Below are 27,014 nucleotides of genomic sequence, written 5' to 3'. Positions count from 1 at the left end.
AAGAAGGGAAGGGAGGTTTTTATGAAGAGTAGTAGGTGGACGATTGGTAAGGATAGCAAGATAATCTTTTGGTATAGGAATTGGACTAAACAAGGTTCTATTCGACAGTTGATCCAAGGACCTTTAACTCAAGAATCTTCCTTTCTAGAAATTAAGGATGTGATCCAAGACTCGGGGTGGAACTGGAGTAAGCTGCCTTTTGAATTTCCTCCGGATTGCAAATTAATGCTTCAAGCTATTCCAATTTCCTTTCAAGGAAGAGGTAGTGATAGATTAGCATGGGTGGAAAATCCTAGGGGCATTATTTATTTGAAAAGTGCATATGGGATAGCAGTGGGAGACGATTCAGATATGCCATTCAATGCAGATTGGATTTGGAAACTAAAGACGTTACCTTGTATCCAGTTTTTTCTATGGAAATGTGCCCATAATAGTATTGGAGTGAAGGATTGCCTAGTAGGGCAAGGGGTGGGCAGTGATAATCAGTGTGCTATATGCCAAGGGGGTGTTGAAACCATACTCCATGCCTTAAGGGACTGTCCTCAAGTTCAGCTTACTTGGAGACAGCTAGGAGTGCAGGACAGCAACCATGGCTTTTGGCAGTCAGAGTTGAAGGATTGGTTGAGTTTAAATGGGAATCTGAATAAGCATATCATTGATGGGCATCCTCCCTAGAAGTTGCTATATTCCTTTGCTATTTGGCATTTCTGGAAGAGCAGGATCAATTATGTTTTCAATGGGAAACCAGCAAATCCAAGGTTGGCCACTAAGATAACTAATTAAGCAATGGAATTCATGTATTACTGTTCGTCTTCTAAAGCTTCTAATGGCAGAATAAGCAAGCTAGTTCGATGGGAGAAGCCACCGAGTGGCTGGACTAAATTGAACACCGGTGGGGCTTCTTTGGGCAATCCGGGTGTAGCAAGCTGTGGTGGTATTGTGCGAGATGAAAGAGGAAATTGGATGGCTGGGTTTGCAAGGAGGATTGGGATTACTAACAGCTTCGAGGCAAAGTTATGGGGGCTGCGGGATGGGCTTACTTTGTGCAGCAATATAAATATCTCTTCAGTAATAGTTGAATTAGATGCTAAAGTGGTGGTTGATGTTTTTTACAATGTTAATTATGAGAATAATGTTCTTTCTCCCATTTTGGATGACTGTAAGCATGTCATGTCCAGGTTTGATCAAGTCCAAGTTAATCATATCTATCGCCAAGCTAACAAATGTGCAAACGCTCTAGCTAGGATGGGTGTTGAGCAGGGCAGTAGCTTTTTATTTTTTCCTTGTCCGCCTGAGGACATTAGAAGTAGGTTGGTATTTGATGGTTCTAGTTTGTACTCGGTCAGACCTGGCTCTAATCTGAACTCTGGTTGTTAGCTTTAATATATTCACTGTTTAACCAAAAAATAAATAAATAAATAAACAAAATCCGAAACATGGTATGGTCTGATTTTGAAAATGGGTTTGTTTTCATTTGTTGAGTTAAATTGAGGGCACCTTTCCAGTTTGCAAAAATAATTTTTGTAAAATGATAATATAAATATAATAATTAAGACCTCCTAAACCACTTAAAAAATTATTAAAAAAATTAAACCCAAATCAATTACGAAAATGAAATAAATATAAATATAAGAGAAATGATATGTCGACAACATTTTTACAACAAATCCTAAATGGCAGGATGTTACTGGTTGTTATTGTTGGGGCAAAAAAGTAATCTTAGTGTTAGGTTCAAATTTGAACCAATAACAACTAACCACCTATGATTTGTTGTAAAAATGTTGTAAAAATGTTGTGGACGTAGCACCTCTCTAAATATAAATATATCAACAATATAATTATATTCTATGGCGGCAAAGATCTCAGCTTCTTTTAAATAGTCTTTATTAGACTCACAATTTCTCTCTCTCTATCTCTCATATCTATTTGCTAAATGTTTTCTTTTCTTAGTTAATCAAAATATTTTTTCCCCCCTTTTCCGAGTAGGAATAGTATTATAATTCTATTCTTTGATCGAGTAGGATTCTATATTTATAAGGAGCAGGATTTCTCTTCCTGCAAGGAGTAGGATTCTCTTCCTATAAATTAGGCACGCTATTTTGCTCAATCTCTGTTTCTCTCGTTGTTTTTATTTCACATTCCAGTGTTCTGCTCTCACTGCTACTGGTTCTGCTTTCTCTCTTTGTTTCTGTGTTTCCGCTCTGCTTTCTCTGTCTGGTTCTGTGTTTGTGTTCTGTGAAGTCATGACTGACGGTCTGCTGAGTTGGGTTGAAAGCGAATGGATGGAAGGGAAATACGAGCAAGCATACGAATTTGCAAAGATGGCGAAACAATATGATCCGTATTTTGAAGGAGTGGAGCGTTACTACATTGCTATGTCTATCATTCACGCCGGCAAGTTCAAGAAGAACAAGCTTGGTTACACCGACCTCTATGCACTCCTGGGCTTCCCGGCCAGTGATAATCCATCAATCACTCATAAAATCACTCACAGCTTCATCAGACAAAGGTATTGTAATTTGGCGAAGTGGGTGCATCCCAACGAGTTTTCCTCTCCAATGGCGCATGAGGCTCTCAGACTCATGGACAAGGCGTGGGCGGTCCTGGGTAACGAGCAGCATAGAGAAGACTATGACGTTTGTGTTGGTCTACGTCAACCAAAGCCAAATAATATTGAAAAACCAGAGACGACGTCTGATACCTCTATTGCTGCTGCTACTGCCCAGAGTGATGATCAGAAGGCAAAGGAGGTTGTTCGGGTAAGGATGAAAAGATGTGCTCCTCTTACGGCTACGTCTGACGATAACATGATTCGGATGGTGCGTCACAGAAGGGTTTAGTCTACTCCATTATTCATTCTTAATTTTAGGCCTGAGAAGCCATTAGGGCTTGTCCATACCACATGTTTCTTGTATTCATTATATGTATGAAGATCTGAATATTTTTGTAAATTCTTTTTGAAGTCAATGAAATTCTACAGTAGTGTTTCTTTCGTTTATATTTCTTATTGAATAGATTCTCCATGGTTTTGCATCACTAAACCCTAAAGGGCTGCAATGAGAAATATAATATGGAGTATATATAGACCATATTCTATATATTATGGAATAACAGTATAATTAAGTTCAAATATTTACTGAGTTCAAGAAATTTTCTAACGAGGGAATTTACGTGGGGTGGGGTATTCGACGGTGGGTTGCAATGATATTGAAAGCAATAATATTATTTTAACGTGGAACTTCCCATCAGGATTGCCTAAAAAGCTATTATATTTTGAATTCCAACATTGTAACAAAACAATCACACAAATTCCATATTGGTATCTAGGCCTTTGGGCTGTTTCATCTACAACTGGACAAACGTTCAAAGGAAGATTCCAACAGAGAAAACCTTGACATTGTTTGTGCATAGGAAAAAAAGGCCGAGAAAATAAGAATTTCTCTGACCATTTAGTAATTATTAATCTTTTGAGCATCTTAACACCAATTTCCTTAATTTCCTAACCCAGAAATCTAATAATTAACAAATATATTTTGAAGTTTACAAAAAGACAAAACCAATACATAAATCACTAGGACATACTTGATCTCACCTTTCAAAATTATACAATGGATTGATAAAAGGTGCGGTTTAAGATCTCATATAATTTTTTTGAAGACTGGAACTAATACCACAAAATAATGAAAAAGCAATTAAATTTTTCCATACGCATAATATTCATGAGGAATTGCTTAGTGTTGCTTAGGGGTTCGATTTGGATGGATAAAAGATATATGTTTTCAAGTTATTTCTCTTATATTGTTACAGTTTAAAGTTTTATTGTTACATGTTAGTGGGGATCAAGTCAATTAGATGTCTGAAACGTCTATGGTATCTTCTATAATGCCAAGGCAAGCTCCTACAGATTTTCCCATGGACATGGCCTCCGCAAGTTTAGCTCGTGCTAATTTGTGGCGACGCAAAAGTAAGACAGTATTCAGCACAGACCATCTGACTTGAGAGTCTGCTTTTTTCTGTGTGAAGCCCAAACCTTGAAGTAGCATGTCCAACTATTCCATGATTGACACAGAAGTTCAGTTAGTAACATGGATAGTTGGATACTTCTTCCTCTCTTTACAAACAAAATCTTGTCATGGCAGAACTATTAGCATGTAAATTATTATGAACCTTATTTATGTCGGCAAGGCCTCCCTCAGCAACTCCATATAAGAGATACTCCGTTGCTACACCAGCCAGAGCTATACATGAGAATCTGTTCAGTGTCTAATAGACAAGTTCCCAGGGTCAGGTACCTCTTTTTCAAAATAAAGGGACTTCATAGTTTAAATAGCAACGTAAAATGCAATATGTTAAAGACTTAAGAAGCAGCAAATTTAAAAGTGAAAAGTCTGTGACATACTGTAGCTGATACTTTTCCTGTGTTAACCTGCATGACATGGAAGGAGGTAACAAACTAACAATCAGTGGCAATGGCAACAATGTAATAAACCAAAAGACTATATGTTCAACTCAATGAGTAAGAAACTTAAAGTGTTTTTCTTTTGACACTATAGCAATGTCTATATAACAGATTTCACCATGCTAATCAGAACTAATTAAACTCCCATTGAATAAAACTTCTTAAAAATAACTTCTCCACAGATCACTTTACTTTTCAAAGATTAAGCTGCTAGTTTTTAGCCATAGTATATTAAATCTAAGCATCACCAATTCCAATGCGTTAAATAAGTGGATCAGAGCTAGCCCAAAGTGCCTGTTCTATTTCATTAGCAAATACTTAATTTTTTTTTCTTCTTTATCTGTTCATTATCTGTCAGACTTTTTACATTTAGGTCTCACCAATTGGGTAAGGCCTTAAGGGCATGTCAAGGAAGGGGGTTGTTGAAAGGAAGCCACAAAAATGTGGATGTAATGCTAATGGGGAGGGAGGAGGGGGGAGGGGGCAGGAATAGGAAGAAAAGAGTTACCAATATAATAACGTATGCAAAAGGGAATGGTTGGAAGACCCTTTCATGATTCAGAACAAATTCGTGAGGTACTTTAACAGATCTTATGACAGGAAAGATAATAAAAATGAGCAAGAGATCTTGGAGTAATTGCAGTGTATTGGCATTACAAGCTTAATAGGTGAGCAGGAGCAGCAGGAGTGAGAATTCACAGTTGAGGTAATTGAAGCTCTAAAACAGATGGGACCTTGGAAAGCATCAATACTGATGGGACTCCTGCCTTGTTTTCTCAGAAATTCTGATCATGGGTAATTCTGTCACTAATGCAGTATTATCCTTCCTTGATGATGGTTATTTGATGAAAGAATTGAATAAAAGCATTATTCTTGCTCCTAAAGTTAGTATCCCAGAGACAGTAAAAAATTTCAGGCCAATTAAAAGCTGCAATATGGTTTATAAAATTATCTCTAAGGTTCTAGTGAATAGAATTAAAAATATTTCTTGGATTCTCTTGTCACATATTCCAAAATGCTATCATTAAAGGCAGACTACATTTCTGATAACTTCATTTGGGCTCATGAGCTGTTGGAGAAGATTAGGAAAACTAAGAGAGGTAAGACTTGGACACAAGCCTTTTGAGATTGATATGAATAAGGCTTACGATAGACTAAGGTGAAGAAAGAAAATGTCTTGGAGTACTTTCCTGATATCCATCCTGCAGCCGACCTGATTGATCAGTCAAGCAACAGTTGGAAAAAGGAGCTTATAAAGAGAATATCTCACTTCTCTAGTGCTAAGAAAATATTGAGCATTCCATTGACTTACATAAATGTGCAAGAATTTATCACTTCTCTAGTGCTAAGGAATATAGTCTCTGGTGTTACTGTCCTTTCTATGGTGGTGATGATGAAATTCTTGATCACATTCTTATTTCATGTCCCCTTGAAAGAGCTATATGGTTTGCATCAGAGTCACAATTAGGACTGAATGTATCCCCCACCCCTCTGTACAAAAATGGATTTTCAAATGGATAAATGAAAGCCTTGACTGCATTGAGGAATATCTTGATTTTCCCTTCATTTTTGCAGGAAACTTGTGGGCCTTGTGTCATTTCAAGAACATAGCAGTTTCTGAAGGTATGTAAATTGGAGCTGAAGCTGTTTTGGCATTTAATAAAGGTTAATGTCTACTTGCAGAGAGGCTTGGGGCAAACAACAGGCATCTACTCTGACTTTTTACTACCAAAAAAAAATCAAAGGAAGGTTCACTGAACATGTGGGGTGGAAAGAAATTCTTCTGGCAACAGATTGAAGGTCCAAGTGCAATAGATGGGGAGATTCGGCTTTGTTATATGTCTGGCTGTTAGAGAAGCACTACAGGTGATGGGAATATGTACGAAATTCCAAAACCTATGAGATGCAAAAATAGAGAAAAAAGGATACAGAAGTAGTTGTCCTGTTAGCCAACGCTTAAGTGATTAAATTATGACAGAAAGCTTTAATTTCTGCATGGCCACTACAGCCAGTTATGGAGGACATTTGGAGAACAACCAGGTGACTCAAAGGAGTGTGGTTTAGGTTGGTTAATAAAAAGGTTCTTAAAGAAGCTGATGACCAGTTGGCTGTTGCAGAAATGGATTTTATGTGCCTAAGTTGGAATTGCTCATTTTAGTGTTTGTGTAGTTTTGGTTTCCTTATAGCTGGTACTGATCTATTGTGTGTCCTGTTATTGTAACTCACTTTGGCTAATAAAAAAAAAAGGGCTTTGGAAATTTCACTTGTGACAAGACACAGTAAAGGCTTGAGCTCTGCTGCAAAATCATTTCAATTCATTACAAGTGGTCCTGGGTAAAGCAGAAGAGTCATGGCACCATTAAGTAGCAAGCTTTCCAAGGAACATGGAGTACCAGTAACCCCAATCCAACCCCCCTCCCCACAACTCCCATTTAAAAAACGAAAAAGAGAGAAATAAATAAATTTAATAGAAACAGAAATAGCATTGAGGTAGAAAAATAGAACAATGAGAGAAGGAAATTTCTAAAGTAAAAGCAGATAAAAGAAAACAACCTACTTCTTCAAGAAATTCAAAATCCACAAAAGCAGTCCCTGCTTGAACATTTAGAGATCCTTCCTTCTTCAAAGCTTCCAAACTAGATAATGTGTATCCCTTTGGAAGAATACCCACTAAGTAAGCAATTAAGAAATGGCCAGCTTCATGCTGCAAAGAAGTTCCATATGATGGTTACTTCATGCTCATTTATTTGAGATGCAAAAGATAGGTAATAATGGTACATATACAGGAGGAGACATCCCTGAACATATAGTGACATTTGAAACAAGAATGTGGCATTTCATCACCATGCCATTGTAGAATGATCTGAACATAACATTATTGGATAACTATTCACCTAATGCCTAAACACAGACAAACAAACGAAACACACACACACACACACACACACACACACATATACATATAGAGATAGAGAGAGAGGTGTATCTTACTTGAATAACCCTGTTGTGGTACTTCTGACTAAATGTATGACCAATTGTGTCAATAACCAAGCTACCAACACCTCCATTAAAGGAGACCTATAAACAATCAATTCAGTGAGATACTCATATGGCGAAGAAAATTAGAACTTCTGTCTAATGTAAGTGATTAAATAGCATGTGAGTCGGCAATATACCAAATGCAAGCCAGACAATAAAATTTAAGTACACCCAGGAAAAACAACATAGTTTTTAATATATATTCCTCGCAAAAAGACACATAATTTTAGAATGAAACAGGTTCTCAGTTCAGATCATGGTTTTTCAATGAGGAGAGAGAGAGAGAGAGAGAGAGAGAGAAGTATAAGGGAATCACCGAGTCCAAAGTCCACAGAAACAGCCATCCAAGGGACAAATATAGAATTTGTTGTGAGCTCAACCTAAGCACATTCCATGAGGCAAGCCCTCCTAAAACAGCAGCAAGTTGCAGGTTTCTTTCTATAGAACCAAGTGTTGCATCCACTGGTGATAAAAGAGATGAAGTTTCTATTTGATTCAGCTTCAACTCATCCAAGGTATAGAGTCTTTGGGGCACCTGCATCATGGATCCCTTTTATAACGAAGAAACTAGACAACAAGCTCTAGCTCAAACAACACCTCCTCCCTCCCCACAAGAATTAATGGAGGGTACAGTTATAAGCTCAAAACACACTGTCTGCATGTATGATAAACTTACCAATATAAAAGGTATAATGAAGAAACCATTTCTATCAACACTAAACAGGCAAACATTGAGCAAGATATCTACCAACTATATGTAGAAACATGAAACTTGACAATCATGCTTGCAATAGCATTGCACAACATAAATACCATAAAACAAACCACCCTCCAATAGTAACATTGACTACTATATTGATGTTCCATAAATAGGTTCTAAGCAGCAATTTCAGTTCAGTTTTTAAATCATAACATAAACTACATCTTTGGACTTTTGATGATTTCTAGGACCAATTTGGTTTACCTTATTTTTTTAACAAATAAAATCAGCATCATACAATGCCACTCAACCTACACGGTAATCTGCTCCAGTTAGCAAACACCAGCAATTAACAACCCCCCAATTGAAATTTTCCAAAGCCAACAAACAATCCTAATCAAAATGTAGATCCTCTTCCACTTGGACCAAGAATTGTTCATGTATAACATGCTTCAGAGACTACCATGTAGCAAAAAGTAACCAAGTGAAGTACAACTAGACTGAACCCAAATTGGCAGACCATTCATTCCTTAATCCTTAGTCTTAAATATGACCCAAAACTTTTTTTTCATTTCTCTATTGCAACAGGATGAAAACCATTAAAATATAGTCATAGCACTAACTTCAAAATTTCAATTGCCACCACAACCTCCAACAATCCAACCAAAACAAAACCAACATGAACTAAACCAATAGTTGATATACATGCAAGGAAAGAAACCAAAACGAGAGTGAGTCACAAACCTGCCTAGCAGCACCAAAACACTGAAGCCCACCGGGCTTCCCTTGTGAATGCTTAACAAGTGAGAGTGCCGCCTTGTCATCACCCTTGGCAAGTTCCTTATCCACTTGCTCCAAAACTTGTCCACGCGAGACAACAACCTCAGACGAGCACGTGGTTCTTGAAGCGGGAAGTTTTAGCTGCAGGCGACATGACAAGCTTGCATAATTGGCCACAGTACCCATTCAAAGAAAGCCCAGAAAGTAAATTCCAGGACCCAGCTTGTTTTAACTCTTTGGTTTGTACCCATTCTCAACCACACACGAGGATAATTATCTTTATAATAAATATATAAAACATAAACAAATAAATATTGGCGTAGGGTATAAGTTTTGATTTTTTTTTTTTTTTTCTTTTGCCTTTTTAAATTTTGCCAAACTATTATTTAGTGGCTCTGCAATCAGTATCGTTTCAATTTTGTCCCAATACTTTAAATCATGTCAATTCCCTCCAATTTTTAAATCCAATTCACTCCATTCTTAATTTCATCCCTCAACTTTCAAAATTAAGTGAATGGTGTTTTTCAACTTTTAAATCAAATAAATTATATTCACAAAGGGTGAGTCATTTTTTAAAATTGTGAGACAAATTTGACATAATTAATATAGAAAAATAAAAGTGACACAATTAACCGTAGAAAGACAAAATTGACTCAATTAAATATAAGTAAATTACATTTTTAGTCCTTCAAATTTGGGATATATTTAATTTTGAGCCTTCAAATTTTTTGGATCTAACAACTTTTTGATTCTATCAATTTTCCATCCATTTATTACTTTTTATCCATATCTTACTTGCATTTTTGTTTAATTTTAGTCTCTTAAAGATAAGGTTAGTTCAATTTTTGTCTCTTAAATATGGGATCGGATCAAGTTTGGTCCCTTGCATATTTTATGCCACAGCATTCCACTAAATGTATAAATGGAAAAATAAATAGGAGGTATACATTTCCATGAAATTCAATTAGCATTTGGTTTTGCTCAATGTTGTATACTTGACACTTGTATCATCAATCATCACGAAGCAAGAGACAATCACAACTTTAGATCAATTGGATTTTACATTGATACAAAAGATAATGCAATCAATATAAAAGAAATTACCGTAATGTGAATCTTGTTGAGGTCCAAAATATCACAAGGAGCCAAAGCCCATAAAAGCAAGAAAGACCCAACCCATGGAAATGAAAAAAGGAAGAAGACTTGGCCCCTTAAGATGAAAAAGGGGGAGCCTAGCCTATAAGAAGAAGAAAACAGATCTTAGGACTTGGATAAAGAGGGATGAAGGAGGCTTGGCCCAAGGGCATAGGGAAGCCATGATACCTAAGAAGGTCCAAAGGAATGAGTAGGATCTGAGCCAAGTTGCACAAGATCCGCCAGACTTAAGAACAGGTCCCCGAGGAGAGCTGGAGGACGCCAACTAGGATGTGAATAGCTTAAGATATGGTACGCTCACTTAGAAAATGAGCACAAAGGGCGAAGAATGTCATGTCAACAATAGTTCCCCATGACCTAGAAAAGAGTGATAAAGATAGATGGTGATTTCAGGGCGAACACTTGTTGAAGGAACCTAGAACCTCGGGCAAGGCAAAAAGATAAACCAAGAAAGAAGATGGTCAGGATTCTTTTCGGCTACACTATCAGTAAGAAGGAATCTACTCCATGTTAGGAAAAGAAACAAATTATGAGAAGTCAATATCAAGGCTTCAGAACTTTGAGGTATCCCTTTTAAGGCCCCATTCAAAGAACGAAAAGTTTTGACCTCAGAGGAGAATTCGAATTTACTCAGAAAGGATCTCTCGCAAGAGGAAAGTCAACAAGTGGGCTTTTTGGCTATCAGTCCCCAGGCAAGTGAAGTAAGAAAAGAAAAGGGAAATGACCAGCCACTAATGCTTCAAATAGAACATTGGTTCTGGTACCCAAAGCACGAAAGTGATGGATTATTGATTTTAAAGAACCTTCAAACAGAACTATAAAAGGAGTGAAACCCAAGCTATGGGGATTCATTCAAACATAAGCACTCAAGACACAAAGAAACACCAAAAAAGAGTCTTGAGCTTTCACTTGAGATAGAGTGGGAAAAGTGAGGCATTATAAAAGATCCTAGAGAAAACACTTCAAGAATTACTTGGGTTTAAAGAGATTCAAACTTCACAAGTCTTGACGACCCAAGTGATACTATTCAAGTCTGTGAATTTTGAACTTTATTAAGCCTTGTGAAACATCCCAACAGAGTAGAACCTCATGTACCTGAACACTCAATATAATAAAATATGAATATCACAAAATTTGGAGGATCTATCACTCTCTTTGCTTTGTATTTTATTTGTTATTCCTTAATTATTCACTCAACCAATATAATACATTATACATATATGTATATTTGTGTTGTGAGATTCATATCTTGTACACAGATTGGCTCATAATCGGCCTAATAAGGCTGCAGTGAGCCAAGCCTAATCCAACCAACAATCAACCACCCACTCTTGAAGGCCCAAGATCCCTTGTTATTATTGGGCTTAGGAACCATCCAAAAGTTGAACCCACAAATCTTCTTGCCGATTGTCATTCTTTCGCCTGGATGCAATTCACCCTCCTCTCTCTCACAAAATTTTTTCACATTTCACATTTCACTTTTCAAAATTTTACTTTTTACTTTTCTTAACATTTTTTGATCAATAGTTAAGATTAAAAGTTGTCTTTTACAACTATCAATCTCAACTATTGATAGTAATTGCATCAAGTGTTGCACCTGATCTCAATCTGATGTAAAGAGCTTGAGAGTTGAAAAAATAACAAAAAATGTATACTAATGTAGTAGGTAGCTATCACGAATTGCAAAAGCATGCAAATTAGTAGTGGAATGGTTGTGAGTGAAAATGCAGAATGGAACCACAACTAAAACGCAAGTCATTTTGTTATTTTGTTGATGAGGTTTATGACTGATAGACTGCATTTTGAGAAATGCAAGGCATAGCTTGCAAAGTTTTCATTAATTTGGTAGCTCTATCTATCCCTACCGGTATTCAGATTAATTGAACCATGAAGGGTTGTCAACTTAAATGGCCCAGCAGAAGATATTCTGGTTTAACAGGGGTTTCTAGCTTCTACTTTGTAGTCCTGAACTGGGAAGTGAACTGCTCAAAGTACAAGCTTGTAGTCATGGCAAATTTCCAGCTGTAAGTGATTTGAAGTCCCTTGTAAGCATAATGATCGCAGAGAATTCTTTACCAGAGATATCTATTCCTACTTTATAATATATACACACAACACAAGTGTAGTTTTTGAAAACTAAGCTGTGTCATCTTAAGCGCTGCTTATGCAAAAAGAATCTTAGGCCAAACAACACAGCAATCAAAATCACAATGCATAAAATACGATTTCCTTTATCTACCTTGCTCCCTCATAGGCTCATAGCTGCAACTTAAACCACCTCACCCACCAGCTCTGAAACAAATAAGGTTATCCATGGCCACAGGCACATTTGCAAGCAATTTTAGTTAAATGAACCCAATATGAAGATATCATCACACACGCATTTACACAATACATCTAAAAAAGCAGGCTCTTTCACTTAATCTGAAACACAATTACACACAACAAGCATATGAGGAAACATGGTAGTGCATTGCAAAGAACGCCACAGTACAACAGAACCATCTTCACAGGCAATAAAACTTTGAGGAGAAACCCAACAGAAAATTCCCCAACAAAACCATTATATCCCATAAATACCATCATCCAAAAGCTCACCCTTCAATTTAATCTCATTAAAAAAAAAAAAAAAGACAAATATAAGAAAGCGCATCAGACAAGCATGCAGAAGCAATAAGATTCATTTCATTAACAAAAAACATAGCATGAAGTTTCAGTTGGCACAAGTACAAAAAACAGAAAAACACATATATGTTACAAACTACTAAAACAACCCCTATCTATATGAAGGCACTAGGATTCTAGAACTCCTGTGAAGCTGATCCAATGTCGCCTTTTCCTTTGCCAACCTTCTTAGGCAGAAGGGTCTGGTGGATATTCGGCAACACTCCTCCATTGGCAATAGTTACAGAGCCCAGAAGCTTGCTCAGCTCCTCGTCATTCCTCACCGCAAGCTGGATGTGCCTGGGCACAATTCTATTCTTCTTGTTGTCCCTTGCTGCATTTCCAGCAAGCTCCAGTACCTGAATACACACACCAAAATCAAAGCCACATTAATAACCCAAACCCATTAAAAATAAGATGAATATTTTGGTAATGAAAGGAGATTGAAATGAATTATCCAAACCAATTTTTTTGTAAAAAACGAGATTGATATAAAGCCAAAAAAAAGGTTGATTTCACTTCAGATAATCCAAATACCTCATGTCCCCAATCATTTCAAAATTTTATAAAAGCTTGAAAATTTATTGAATTGAATCCAATTAATAAATGAATCCATGAAATCAAAACCCAAAAAATCCCCCAATTTCAGTCTTAAGAAATCAAGACCATGAAACGAAAAAACCCAGAAAAATCAAAACCCTAGTTTCAACCAAAACCCCCCCAATTTGAAAACTTTGATCTCAAAAATCAACTACGCAAAAACAATCAAACCCAAAAAATACTCATTTCCGTCAAAATAAAAATCAAAACCCAATTAACCCAACATTTCAAAACACAAAACCCTAATTTTGAAAATGAAAATTCAAACAACATTCATCAAATCAAATCAAAACAAATTTACCATTAAAAAAAAAAACCCTAATTTCATTCCACCAATCAAAACCATACCCAAACAACCAAAAACCCAAACCCCCCAAAATCAAAAATTCCCATCCCACAAAACACCAAAAAAAAAAAAAAAGCCAAAATGTTTAGTTACCTCAGCAGCGAGATATTCGAGCACGGCGGAGAGATAAACCGGAGCACCGGCACCGACACGCTCGGCGTACTTTCCAGCCTTGAGAAACCTAGCGATCCTACCCACTGGGAACTGAAGCCCGGCCTTCTGCGACCTCGAAACCGACTTCGACGCCTTCGGCTTTCCTCTTCCTCCCTTGGTCGAACCTCCTCCAGCTCCGCCCGTCGAACTCATATCTCTCTCTCTCTCTCTCTAGAAATGAAAACCCTAGCTCTCTCTCTCTCTGTTCAGAGTGCGTGTGTTTTGCTTTGCTTTGCTTTCTTTGCTTCTTTCTTTCTCTTTGGTTTGGTTGTGTTTTGTGGTTGGAGAATATATAGGTGGGGAAGGTTTGAGCGTATTGGTAGATACGTGGTTCACGCGGATCGCCAGCGTGGCAAGATTCGCGGCAAAGTGGGTGTCTTTTCTTTTTTCTAATTGTTTTTGGTTTTGCGCGGGTTTTCAAAATTTTTTAATCTGTCACTCAGACTCGGTGAGGTTTGTACCAAAACGACGCCGTACTTTAACAAGTTAATTTATGACAAGATCGATACAAAGTTAAAAAAAAAAAAAGTTGGTACTTCAGCAAAGCTATTGTTTAAGAGGATAATTACAATTTACACAACTTTAGAATCAATCAAATATATTGAATTTTTTTTTATAAATTAATTTAAATAGAGCTGTTTCTATTAAAAAAATAATTAAATAGAGTTATTCTACAAACATAACCAATTATCAAAATACTTTCATAACACTAAGGTGTTAATTTCTCATAAGTCAAATTAAATTAAGTAATAAAATATTAGCTTGAGACTTACCAAAATTAAAAATAAAAGCGTTATGAAAATATTATGACATTTTTTTGTGTACCTAGTACCACATAAATAAACACCAATAAATATAAGACAAATAAAGTATAAAATTATTTACTATACATTATACAATCTATATCTTTCAAATGTGACTTTGATTTTTTTTTTTATATATAATGTTTATTGTAAGGACACAATTCAAATTCCCAAACTAGGACTGGAAGGAATTTGGGCTTGAAAGGCCTTTTTTACAATAAAATTTGTAGAGGATGGGTTTACAATCTAGATTTCGAGGATTGTTTAGATGACAAGGAAAAGAACGGGCTTTGGGCCCAATGGCACAAAATAAAGAACTGTTTACAAGAGTAAGACTGAAAGTTCCTCTTCGGACACAATCCGAGGATAATTTATAATAGGGTTTCCTAAAGTTTGGATACAATCATATACTATTGGCCCTTTTTCTTCCTGAAAAAGTCCCTCCCTTCTTCGTATGTCTTCCCTTCTATTTATACTTCTTTCCTTCTCTTCATCATCTTCCACCTCATAGTTGCAATCCTGATTCCGAATACTTGTCCCATCCATTCTTCCCTAAAGCCCGCTGGGGTTAGGGACCAAGTTTCAAGCTCCATGCTCAGGTCCCATCCTTCCATCTATGCAGTCAGCGTATCAATTACAGAGCTTTTAATGTATGGGTGGTGGTAGCAGCTTTACTTTAGATATTCCACTGCTCTTTCTATTGTTCTCCACGTGTACTGTGTATTCCCGTAGTCGTAGGATTCTTTATAACATAACCCGGGGACACTAAACTTCTTTTCCTATGTCCTCGGCTTAACAATCCAAGGACAAATCTACTCCTCGGACGTAATTGGACATTTAGATACTCCAAGATCATTTTGATGTCTTCGGATTTGGGTTTCCAGCCCAAAAGACTTCGTTGGGCCATCCTTGATAAATTACTGGGCCCAATGCCTTTACAATAGCCCATTGAGATTCTTTATTTCTTCACCTCGGGAGGAAAATAGGATCTCGACTTAAAACACCTTTTTATCCTACATAATTTTGGCAATATTGCTGACGGGAAAATAACTTTTGAATTGCCCATCGCGTGTTCTCGATGCTTCGGTATGCGAAACGGCCCCGAATTAATTATTGGCGCCTCTATGTCTCCCACGTTTCAATGATGTGTCACATATCCAACGGTTGAGAGCGATTCCTGTGTTGAGGCGGGAATTCGCCCGCTTCAAAACTCCTTCTGATATATAAGTACTAACTTCCTTCAAAAATTTTCACACTACAGTAACCTTATAACGTACCTGCCACACTTGTCATCTTCCCGTACCTTCTATTTTTATCAAATACCCTATCCGAGGTGACCGTACCTTCTTCTTTTTTAAAGTAAGTTCTTCAATACTCTCTCCCCTCCTTATCAGCTCTTTGTTTCCTTTGTTTCTTTCCCTCCCCATCTTTTTCTTTTTTTCTCTGTATCTTTCATCCTCGGCGTAGTTCTTTTTAGTTTTCTTCACACCCCCCCCTTTCAAAGATGGGTAGATTTGCGTCCCTGGTGGATTCAAACGAAAAAATAGAGCAGTTCAAGGTTAAGTACAAAATCCCCTCGGGCGTATCTATTAGGTACTGTAACGAGGAGGAATATTATGTATAAAGAAAAACGGAGGAAGTTGTAATTCCGATGATTGCGTTCATCGAATGGGGAATGAAAATCCCCATGGGAACCGTGACTAGGGACTATCTTAGGGCTTTTAGATTAGCTCCCACCCAGTGCGCCCCAAATGTCTTTAGGATCCTAGGTTCCGTAGATGCTTTAAATGAGAAGATGGACCTAGGGCTCACTCACCACGATGTGAACTGGGTTTATAACCTCCATTACCTAAGCAAAAAAGATGAATATTACCTAAAATCTAGATACCCAGAAGTTAGGCTAATTCAGTGTCTGCCTGAATCTAATAAGGGCCCAAAAAATGACTTCCTGATCGTATTAGGAAATTGGCACGACAGCCTCCCCTGTCTGACAAGGGAAGGGACTCCAGGTGAAGTTTTTTGGCTTCTATATAGAACCCTTAAAACCATTATACTATTATATACATACTATTATTTTTTGTCTTTTTACTTGTTCTTACCCTCCTCTATTTGGATAACTCTACGGATCCACACGCAGCGGATCGTCATCCTAATCTGGTCGATTTCGGACGGTTGGACAGGATCCTTCAAGCTGAGGTATTCGTGCATACAAACGGCCAACTCTGAGCGGCTCATCTGATCCTCGGCTACAATCCTATATCAAAAGCCTTTCAAGCGCCGAAGTGCGTGATCAAAGCCCACGACCCTCGCCTTCCTCAAATTAGCGTTGCCGTTGAAGGTTTTCTGCTACCGGAGGGGACCCCTATTCCTCAAGGCACTTTGGTCACCCAACCAATTCAACCACAACAACTTGTTCCAGTTGGGATTCCCATAGTCCCTTTCCCCACACAATCAGTCCCTGGTGAAGCTACGTCTTCCCATACTACCGTAAAGGAAGAAGAAGAAGTAGTTGAGGTACCTGATTCTGAGGATGAGTTTGAAGTTTTTAATCAACCTCACTCCCCTGAAGATTTAATTCCCATCCTCGGCACTTCCACACAAGTCTCGCAGGCTATTACTCAAGAACTTGACAATATGGGCATTCAACGTAAGATTAAGCCTAGCCTAAAAGATGTCCTTGAGGGCGCTGACAAAGGCCTTAGAGCCCAAGAACCTCCTAAAGAGGTGCGCCCTCGGACTCAAGAAAAGGGTGCTGACAAAGGCCCTGAAACTAGGCTCCCTCCTCCTCCCCCTCCTTCCCAAACCCAACGCACCAACACAGCTGACCTTCAAAGGAAAGGGATCAGTCAAAAGGAAAAGAAGTGGTGGAGGCAGGGAAAGGCTCTCTTCCCAAGGAGCCCGAGATTGAAAGGGGTAGTAAGCAGGCCCGGGCCGTGCAGACCATGTCGGAAAAGAGGATCGAACAACAGATGGCCGTGCGCGCCCCTTTGTGGCTTCCTGACATGTCCATGGATGACCAGGCTATCACCGTGGATGCGTCCATTAGAAACTCCGATGAGGGGACAGCTGCATGCGTCGCAGACGCATTGGAGTAGGCACTTTTGCTCCCTGAGGACATGGGTGAACTTAGAAGGAAAAGGGACCATAACGTTTTTATGATTTTGAAGAAGGAGCTTGCAATGGTAAGTTTTGTTCTCTAAACTTTTGCTATATTTTGTTGTTTTTTATATGTATGTATAAATCTTGTATTTTCGTTCACAGGCTGTTCAATCTGCCCATAGGGCAGAAGAGATTGCCATCAACTCCTATAAATCCCTGAAGGCCGAGGAGTCAAGGCGTGAAACCGCCCAGAAGATTTCGAACCTTCAGAAGAAGAAGTTGCAGGAGGTCTCGGCCAAGTTGGTTAAGGCAGAAAGTGAGAAGGCAGGTTTAAAGGCTGACTTAAAAATGACAACTAAACAGGCCGAGGACCAGAGATTAATGCTTCGCCAAACCGACGACAACCTCTCTGCAGCACGGAGGCTAATTAAGGACCTCAAGAAAGACTTGATCGAGTTTGAGAGGATCAAAGAGGAGGCCATGAAGGGCAAAGAGGAAGCCCTTGAGGAGAAGGAAAGAGCTGAAAAAGCAAAAGAAGAGGCCGAGATCTCAAGGGACCGAGCTGAACAGGAAGGTTACGATATAGGTGTGAAGGAGATAACAGAAACCTTCAAGGCTTAGGTTCCCGAGGTGTGTAGGCACTACTGCCTCCAAGTGTGGAATGAGGCACTTTCCCAAGCTGGGGTTGAAGTCTCTTCCACTCTTTGGAAAGCAGAAAATGTCTACTATTCTCCAGCAATTCGAGCTTCTACCATTCCTGAAACTGCCGAAGAAGCTGCCCAGGGATCATCTGAGGATAAGGGAGGTGATTTGGCTGAAGACTTAGCTCAACCTGAAGATGCTCTTAAACAAGTTGATCCAACACAAGAAAAGGCACTAGAAGACGTACAGCCCTCAAGTGACCTACAGGAATCTTCAAAAGATGAGCTGGGTGATCAAGCTAATCCAATAACTTTGATGGATGATCCCAAAGGCAAAGGAATTGCGGTTGAGTCCTCGGTTCAGCTTCCATCTCCTCAAGACCCTAAAGGCCCTCTGAAGATTAAGCTGAAACAGTGACTGCTTCTCCATAGTTTTTGCTTGTTGCCTTTCTCTTTTTTCTTTTTTTTTTTATTTCTAAGTGTAATTTCTAAGTGTAATTGCAAAAGTACTATTGGAATTTAATATAAGCTTGAATGCTGTTTTCCTTGTTAGATGGTTCTCACTTTTTGCTTTGTCTTGATCATATCACTCCAAAAGTACCATCTTTTTGCTCTTTACTAAAGTTAAAGCCATAACCTGAATTGAAATTGATATTCCAGGAAGGCTTAATATGCCAGGAACTGCATTAAGTAATTGATTCTTCATTTTGGACTTCTAGTTGAACTATGTAAAAATAAGGCATATGGTCTTTTGACTTAGGTATACAAAGATTTGATGTTTTAACAAAAAGAAAAGAAATGTTAATTCTCCCCAAGTACATGATTTGAGGACCAAGCATAACTAAGGTTTTGTTTAACACTTGGTAAAGAATATCAATTTAGACGAGGTATGTGGTCCGGGGATCCAGGCATACCAAGCTTTAGTTTGATGCTTAAATGAAACAGTTGAAATGTTAATTTTCCCAAAGTAGATGATTCAAGGACCAGACATAACTTAGGTTTTATTTAACACTTAGTAAAGAATATCAATTTAGACGAGGTATGTGGTCTGAGGATCCAGGCATAACAAGTTTCAGTTTGATATTTAAATGAAACAGTTGAAATGTTAATTTTCCCAAAGTAGATGATCCGAGGACCAGACGTAACTTAGGTTCTGTTTAACACTTAGTAAAGAGTATCAATTTAGACGAGGTATGTGGTCCGAGGATCCAGGCATACCAAGTTTCAGTTTGATACTTAGATGAAAGAGTTGAAATGTTAATTTTCTCAAAGTAGATGATCCGAGGACCAGACGTAACTTAGGTTCTGTTTAACACTTAGTAAAGAATATCAATTTAGACGAGGTATGTGGTCCGAGGATCCAGGCATACCAAGTTTCAGTTTGATACTTAGATGAAAAAGTTGAATTGTTAATTTTCCCAAAGTAGATGATCCGAGGACCAGGCATAACTAAGGTTCTGTTTAACACTTGGTAAAGAATATCAATTTAGATGAGGTATGTGGTCCGGGGATCCAGGCATACCAAGCTTCAGTTTGATGCTTAAATGAAACAATTGAAATGTTAATTTTCCCTAAGTAGATGATCCGAGGACCAGACGTAACTTAGGTTCTGTTTAACACTTAGTAAAGAATATCAATTTAGACGAGGTATGTGGTCCGAGGATCCAGGCATACCAAGTTTCAGTTTGATATTTAAATGAAACAGTTGAAATGTTAATTTTCCCTAAGTAGATGATCCGAGGACCAGACGTAACTTAGGTTCTGTTTAACACTTAGTAAAGAATATCAATTTAGACGAGGTATGTGGTCTAAGGATCCAGGCATACCAAGTTTCAGTTTGATACATAGATGAAAGAGTTGAAATGTTAATTTTTCCAAAGTAGATGATCCGAGGACCAGACGTAACTTAGGTTCTGTTTAACACTTAGTAAAGAAAATCAATTTAGACGAGGTATGTGGTCCGAGGATCCAGGCATACCAAGCTTCAGTTTGATACTTAGACGAACGAAGATAATGTACGTAACGTAGTTTACAACAAAAAACAGCCGAAGTGCCTTTTATTTAGTAATAGTACCTTCGTAGATTATTTACATTCCAGGGACGTTGTACAACACGTTCGTCCAAATCTTCCAGATTGTATGCCCTTATTCCTGCGACCGAAGTAATACGATAAGGTCCTTCCCAGTTGGGCCCCAATTTTCCCCACGCAGGATTCTTCGTCGTGCCCAAAACTTTCCTTAATACTAAGTCGCCAGGTCCAAGAGGTCGAAGTTTTACATGAGAATCATACCCCTGCTTGAGCTTATGTTGATAATAAGCTAGTTGAACCATGGCGTTCTCTCGTCGTTCCTCAACTAAGTCTAAGTTTTTCCTTAATAGATCATCATTGCTATCTGGAATGAAGGAGCTTTTCTTCAGGGTTGGGAACCCAGTTTCTAAGGGTATTACTGCCTCGGCTCCATAAGTCATGGCGAAGGGTGTTTCACCTGTGGATCTTCGTGGTGTAGTTCGATACGTCCACAAGACATGTGGCAGTTCTTCCACCCACCTCCCCTTGGCGTCACCCAACCTCTTTTTGAGTCCGCTCACTATTACTTTGTTGACAGTCTCGGCTTGCCCATTTCCTTGGGGATAAACCGGAGTGGAATATCTATTCATGATGCCCAGATCACAACAGTATTTCCGAAAGGCTTTGCTATCAAATTGTAAACCATTATCTGAAATGAGAGTATGAAGGATGCCGAACCTGGTAACGATATTCTTCCATACAAACTTTTTTGCTTCCATGTCTCTGATATTTGATAATGGCTCGGCTTCAACCCATTTAGTGAAATAATCTGTTCCGACGAGGAGCCACAGTCTGTTTCCTGTTGCTTTGGGGAAGGGTCCAACAATGTCCAAGCCCCATTGAGCAAAAGGCCAAGGGCTAGATAGAGGATTAATGACTCCCCCTGGTTGATGTATATTTAGAGCGAATCTTTGACATTAGTCACACTTCTTCGCATAATCTTGCGCCTCCCTCTGCATATTTGGCCACCAATAGCCCTGAGTAAGGGCTCTGTGAGCTAAAGACCTTCCCCCTGTGTGACTTTCGCAAATCCCTTCGTGTAACTCTTCCAAAAGTAGCTTCGTTGCCTCGGGGTACATACATAACAAATATGGTCCCGAGAAGGAATGTTTGTACAATTTCTGGTCCTCGGATAACCAGAAACGAGTGGCTTTCCTGCGAACTTTATCTGCTTCAGCTTTTTCTCCAGGCAGGATGTCATTTCTGAGAAATGTTACTATTTGATCCATCCAACTAGGCCCTGTCCTAATTTGAAGAATTCGAGTGGAGTTACCATCCGTCCCAGTGGGTTTCAACAAATCTTCAATAAGGATAACTCGTGGTAGACTTTGTGTCGAGGATGTTGCGAGCGTGGCTAATGAGTCAGCATGGGTATTGCCACATCTGGATACATGTAATAGTAAAAAAGACTCAAATTTAGATCGCATATACCTGACCTGGATTAGGTATTCTCGCATTCTGGAATCCCTTGCTTCTAGCTTCCCTTCTACTTGGCCTACCACCAATAGTGAATCTGAGAACATTTGCACCGTCTTTCCTCCCATTTTATGAACCATGTTCATCCCTGCGAGGACGGCCTCATACTCTGCTTCATTGTTGGTGGCCGAGAATCCTAATCTCAAAGATTTCTCAAAAGTAATTCCCTCTGGGGATTTCAAAACTAGTCCTATACCAGATCCCCTCTGATTTACTGCTCCATCAACATGTACTTTCCATAATGGAGGCTCTTCACAAGAAATCATGCCTACTAACTTTTTACCCATGCCTTCTTCATAGTCTTCTAACGAAGGCTCAGCAAATTCCGCCACAAGGTCCGCGATGACCTGCCCCTTTATAGAGGTGCGAGGCATATATTTGATTTCGAAAGCTCCTAGGACAGTTCCCCATTTGGCAATTCTTCCCATATAATCTGCACTTCGCAGAATCGATTTAAGAGGGAGTTGTGTAAGAACAACAACCGTATGAGATTGGAAGTAATGGGGAAGTCTTCGTGTAGCATGTACCACCGCCAAGATAGCTTTCTCCAGTGGCAAATAACTCAGCTCGGCCTCATGCAGAGATTTGCTTACATAATAAACCGGTCTCTGGATATTATTGTCATCTCGGATAAGAACCAAACTAACAGCATGGTTAGCCACTGCAATATATGCAAACAGAATTTCATCAACTTCTGGTCGAGACATAACGGGCGGTCGCGAGTGATATTCTTTAAGCTGTTGGAAAGCTACCGCGCACTCCTCGATCCATTCAAAACCCTTCCATTTATTCAATAATTGAAATAAAGGTCTGCATCTGTCCACGGACCGAGATATAAATCGGTTGAGAGCAGCAGTCATACCTGTTAGCCTCTGCACTTCTTTAGGATTCCTAGGTGGGTATAAGCTGTTTATTGCCTTAACCTGAGCAGGATTCACTTCAATTCCCCGGTGAGTCACCATATAACCTAGAAACTTGCCCGATCCCACACCAAAAGAGCATTTATAGGCATTGAGCCGCAATTTGTACTCTCTTAGCTTTTGAAAAGTGTTGCTCAGATCTTCCAAATGTGCAGAAACTTCTTTACTCTTTACCATCATATCGTCCACATATACCTCAATAGTTTTTCCCAGTTGTGCCTCAAACATTCTCGTCATCATCCTTTGGTAGGTAGCCCCTGCGTTTTTCAAACCAAAGGGCATTACCTTATAATGGTAATTTCCTATAGGAGTAACAAATGCAGTTTTCTCCTAGTCCTCTACGGCCAATGGTATCTGGTGATAACCTTGGAAAGCGTCAAGAAAACTCATCCGAAGATGCCCAACAGTAACGTCAACCAATTGATCAATCCGAGGCATTGGGAATGAGTCTTTTAGGCAAGCTTTGTTTAAATCTGTGAAGTCCACACAAACTCTCCACTTCCCATTCTTCTTTTTCACCACCACCATATGGGCTAACCATTCAGGATAAAACACTTCTTCTATAGCACCAGCCTTTTTGAGTTTGAACACTTCCTCTTTTACGGCTTCAAAATCTTCCTTGGAGGATCACCGAGGTGGTTGCCTCCTCGGTACAGCAGCTGGATTGACCTTTAAATGATGACATATGAAGCTCGGATCAACCACAGGGGCTTCATACGCATTCCACGCAAAAACATCCATATTTTTCCTCAAAAATAAAATCAGCTCCGCTTTCGCTTCCTGTGGTAATTGAACTCCTACCTGAAAGAATCTCTCAGGGTCATCGTCTATGAGAATTTTCTCCAATTCTTCACATGTCGCTTAAACGTGCAGGGGCAATAAAAGAAGTCTTTTACCCAAAATGGTTGGCCAACACAATGGTAGTGAAGAAGAAGAATGAGAAGTGGCGAGTGTGTGTAGATTTCATGGATTTAAACAAAGCTTACCCAAAGGACTCCTTCCTGATACCCTCAATAGACCAGTTAATGGACACAACGGTTGGACATCCTCGAATGAGCTTTTTGAATGCCTTTCAGGGATACCATCAAATACCATTAGCTCTGGCCAACCAGGAGAAGACTGCTTTTGTGACGCTCATTGGGAATTATCATTATAAGGTGATGCCTTTTGGATTGAAGAATGGAAGGTCTACTTAAATAAGGATGATGACTACAATGTTTGAGTTCCAACGGGGTAAGAATATTGAGGTTTACATTGATGATATGGTTATGAAAATCAAGGTAGTTTCCGAGCATTTGAAGGACCTTAGAAGTGTCTTTAAAGTGTTGAGGAGGGATAAATTGCATCTCAATGCTTCTAAGTGATCTTTTGGCATTAGCTCGGGCAAGTTTTTGGGTTATATGGTCATACATTGTGGAATTTAAGTTAATCATGATCAGATTAAAGTGATTAATGATTTACAACCACCTCGGAATCCCAAGGAGGTGTAAAAGTTAACTGGGATGACTGCAACCTTGAATAGATTTATCTCTCGGTCAGTAGACAAATGCAAGCCATTTTTCCAACTGTTGCACAAGTGGAAAGGGTTCGAGTGGAATGAGGAATGTGCTTTTGCCTTCCAACAACTGAAGGATTACCTTTCTCGGCCACCCATTATGTCTAGACCCGAAAAGGAAGAAATGTTTTGTGCCTATATTGTTGTGACCTCTCATGCAGTTAGCTTAGTATTGGTGAGAGTAGAGAATGGGGTGCGGAGGCTAGTCTATTCTATGAGTAAGTCGCTACAAGAAGCTAAAGTTTGTTACTTGCCTTTAGAAAAGGCCATCTTGGCCGTGGTGCACACTACGCGGAAGCTTCCCCATTATTTCCAAGCACACACAGTTGTAGTTCTAACTCAACTCTCTTCGCAGTCCTTGCTACGAAAGACTGATTATACAGGGAGAATTGCTAAATGGGGAACGATTTTTGGTGCATTTGACATAAAGTACATGCCTCGTACCTCAATTAAAGGGCAAGTGCTTGCAGATTTGATGGCAGAGTTTACTGAATCTCTAATACAGGGAGAGGTCGAGGAGCTTAGATTTGAAGGAAAGCAAGTTTCGGTAGTTGCTCTACATGGGCCCTCACCTTGGAAGTTATATGTAGATGGTGCGGCAAATAAAAAAGGATCTGAAGTAGGGTTGGTGATATTGTCTCCAGACCAAATTACCATTGAGAAGTCCTTGAGGTTGGGCTTCTCGGCTACGAATAACGAGGCAAAGTATGAGGCTTTACTAGTTGGGATAGCTATGGTTAAGAAGATGGAAGGAAAAAATGTTGAAGCATTTTCAAATTCAAGGCTGGTTGTGGGGCAAGTGAAGGGAGAGTTGAAAGCTAGGGATTTGAGAATGCAAGGGTATTTGAGTCAAGCCGGTGTTTGTAGTAAGGTTTTGAGTCTTTCACCATACAACAAATCCCGAGAAGTAGAAATGCGCGTACAAATTCCTTGGCAACTTTAGCAACATCTTCTGGACAAGATTTTCCTCAGGTCATACTTGTTGAGGATCTGGATAGGCACATCGAGGAAAAGAAGGGGAAAGTCCAGGTACACCAGATCAGGGTCAAACCTAGTTAGATGGATCTCATAGTTCTATTTTTGAAGGAAGGTGTTTTGCCTCACGAGAGTAGGGAGGCAGAGAAGATATGAAGGAAAGCTCCTCATTTTTTGTTGTCCGAGGAGCAGAAATTATACAAACGCTCTTTCTCTAGACCATGCTTGCTTTGTGTTCATCCCGAGGCAGTGGAACCAAGAAAAGTTGCATGAGGGAATATGTGGAAGTCATACGAGGGGTAGATTGTTATCACATAGGGATCTGACCTAAGGGTATTAGTGGCACAGTATGCAAAAAGAGGCGCAAGAGTATGTTAGAAAGTGTGATCAATGCTAGAGATTTGCTCTGAACATTCCTCAGTCTGGGGGTGTACTCAATCCTCTTTCTAATCCATGGTCATTCGCTCAGTGGGGCCTGGATATTATACAACCTTTTTCCAAGGCTGTGGGAAACCGAAGATGGCTTCTAGTCAAAACTAATTACTTCACAAAGTGGGTGGAGGCTAAGTCATTATCCAATATTAGGATACTGTTATCTGGATTCAAGCATCAAAGATTTTGCTTTTTGGTTTGTGTGATTATTATCACTAATTGTTGTTGTTGTTCTAGTTTGCTATCTTTTTTTAATAGATTTTGAGCACCAATGTTTCTGCTTTTATTATTTATTGAAATTTTAAGCATCATTTTGAGCACCAATCTGGGTTCTGTTTAGTTTTATGTAGGATATTGTTTTATGTTTTATGTTAGAGTTTTATATTTTATGTAGAATATTGTTATCTGGATTCAAGCATCAAAGATTTTCCTGTTTGGTTTGTGTGATTATTATTATTAATTGTTGTTATTGTTGTTGTTCTAGTTTGCTAATTTCTATATTTGATTTTTTTAGGTTATGGATTCCCCCACTAGTGCTCCCCATGTTTCTACACAAGCTGATGGTTCTACTGCCATCCAAGAGGTTGCTGCTGCAACCTAAGCTGAAACTACTGATGGTGAGTTGCCCCTAGTTCCACCTAGCATAGTGAGTAAGACTCGTACTGGTAATGATAGGAAAAAGTCTTTAGCTTGGAATCATTTTGAAAAAGTAAAGGTAGATGAGGATGTTACTATAGTTGTATGTAATTATTGTAAAAAATGATATCATGCTGATAGTAAGAGTTGTGGTACTAGTAATTTGTTAGCTCATGTGACAAACTGTCCCAAGAACCCTAATGGAGAAGATAAAGGGCAAAAAACCTTAGTTTTTGAACCCAAAAATGATGGAGATGAAGGGTTCCAACTTATGTCAACAACTTTTTCTGTTGAGGCTTCTAGAAAGGCACTAGCTAAAATACTTATAATTGATGAGTTGCCTTTTAGGTGTGTTGAGGGGTATGAGTTTAAGAAATATGTAACTATCTTACAACCTAAACTCCGTCTAAAGGATATTCCATTTCTTCAAATTGTAGCTAGAGATGTGATTGGAATTTATAATAGTGAGAGAGAAAAGCTAAGGAAATCCTTGAAGGGTTGTAGGGTGTGTTT

At 38.9% G+C, this 27,014-nt stretch overlaps 3 protein-coding genes across 3 annotated transcripts; 1 reads left to right on the top strand and 2 right to left on the bottom strand.

Annotated features, from left to right (window-relative positions):
- Window positions 1-3,678: 3,678 nt before the first annotated feature.
- On the bottom strand, window positions 3,679-9,228 carry LOC142627069 (uncharacterized). The gene is made up of 7 exons (XM_075800868.1): window positions 8,943-9,228; window positions 7,815-8,033; window positions 7,451-7,537; window positions 7,017-7,163; window positions 4,400-4,426; window positions 4,168-4,263; window positions 3,679-4,049 (listed from the first exon to the last, which is right to left on the bottom strand). The coding sequence occupies exons 1-7, from the start codon at window positions 9,162-9,164 to the stop codon at window positions 3,849-3,851; spliced, it is 999 nt and encodes a 332-aa protein (XP_075656983.1). The 5' UTR covers window positions 9,165-9,228; the 3' UTR covers window positions 3,679-3,848.
- A 3,568-nt stretch (window positions 9,229-12,796) lies between these two features.
- LOC142627983 (histone H2AX) lies at window positions 12,797-14,167 on the bottom strand. The gene is made up of 2 exons (XM_075801899.1): window positions 13,837-14,167; window positions 12,797-13,156 (listed from the first exon to the last, which is right to left on the bottom strand). The coding sequence occupies exons 1-2, from the start codon at window positions 14,047-14,049 to the stop codon at window positions 12,935-12,937; spliced, it is 435 nt and encodes a 144-aa protein (XP_075658014.1). The 5' UTR covers window positions 14,050-14,167; the 3' UTR covers window positions 12,797-12,934.
- A 10,238-nt stretch (window positions 14,168-24,405) lies between these two features.
- Window positions 24,406-26,466, top strand: LOC142628520 (uncharacterized). The gene is made up of 3 exons (XM_075802601.1): window positions 24,406-25,329; window positions 25,431-25,487; window positions 26,380-26,466. The coding sequence occupies exons 1-3, from the start codon at window positions 24,406-24,408 to the stop codon at window positions 26,464-26,466; spliced, it is 1,068 nt and encodes a 355-aa protein (XP_075658716.1).
- The last annotated feature ends 548 nt before the right edge of the window (window positions 26,467-27,014 follow it).

This window comes from Castanea sativa, chromosome 3 (genome assembly GCF_040712315.1).
Source record: "Castanea sativa cultivar Marrone di Chiusa Pesio chromosome 3, ASM4071231v1".
Classification (NCBI taxonomy): domain Eukaryota; kingdom Viridiplantae; phylum Streptophyta; class Magnoliopsida; order Fagales; family Fagaceae; genus Castanea; species Castanea sativa.
The sequence above is the reverse complement of the archived record's forward strand: the minus strand, read 5'-3'. Positions and strand labels throughout refer to the sequence as shown.

Excerpts from the sequence above, each read along its gene's own strand:
- LOC142627069 (XM_075800868.1), bottom strand. The coding sequence starts at position 9,164 with ATGGGTACTGTGGCCAATTATGCAAGCTTGTCATGTCGCCTGCAGCTA. Across the intron at positions 8,034-8,942 it reads GTTTTGGTGCTGCTAGGCAG|GTGCCCCAAAGACTCTATAC; the intron begins GTTTGTGACTCA and ends TCCATGATGCAG. Across the intron at positions 7,164-7,450 it reads ACCACAACAGGGTTATTCAA|CATGAAGCTGGCCATTTCTT; the intron begins GTAAGATACACC and ends ACTTCTTTGCAG.
- LOC142628520 (XM_075802601.1), top strand. The coding sequence starts at position 24,406 with ATGACTGCAACCTTGAATAGATTTATCTCTCGGTCAGTAGACAAATGC. Across the intron at positions 25,330-25,430 it reads AAGCCGGTGTTTGTAGTAAG|GTCATACTTGTTGAGGATCT; the intron begins GTTTTGAGTCTT and ends GATTTTCCTCAG. Across the intron at positions 25,488-26,379 it reads AAAAGAAGGGGAAAGTCCAG|GTTATGGATTCCCCCACTAG; the intron begins GTACACCAGATC and ends TGATTTTTTTAG.
- LOC142627983 (XM_075801899.1), bottom strand. The coding sequence starts at position 14,049 with ATGAGTTCGACGGGCGGAGCTGGAGGAGGTTCGACCAAGGGAGGAAGA. Across the intron at positions 13,157-13,836 it reads TCGAATATCTCGCTGCTGAG|GTACTGGAGCTTGCTGGAAA; the intron begins GTAACTAAACAT and ends GTGTGTATTCAG.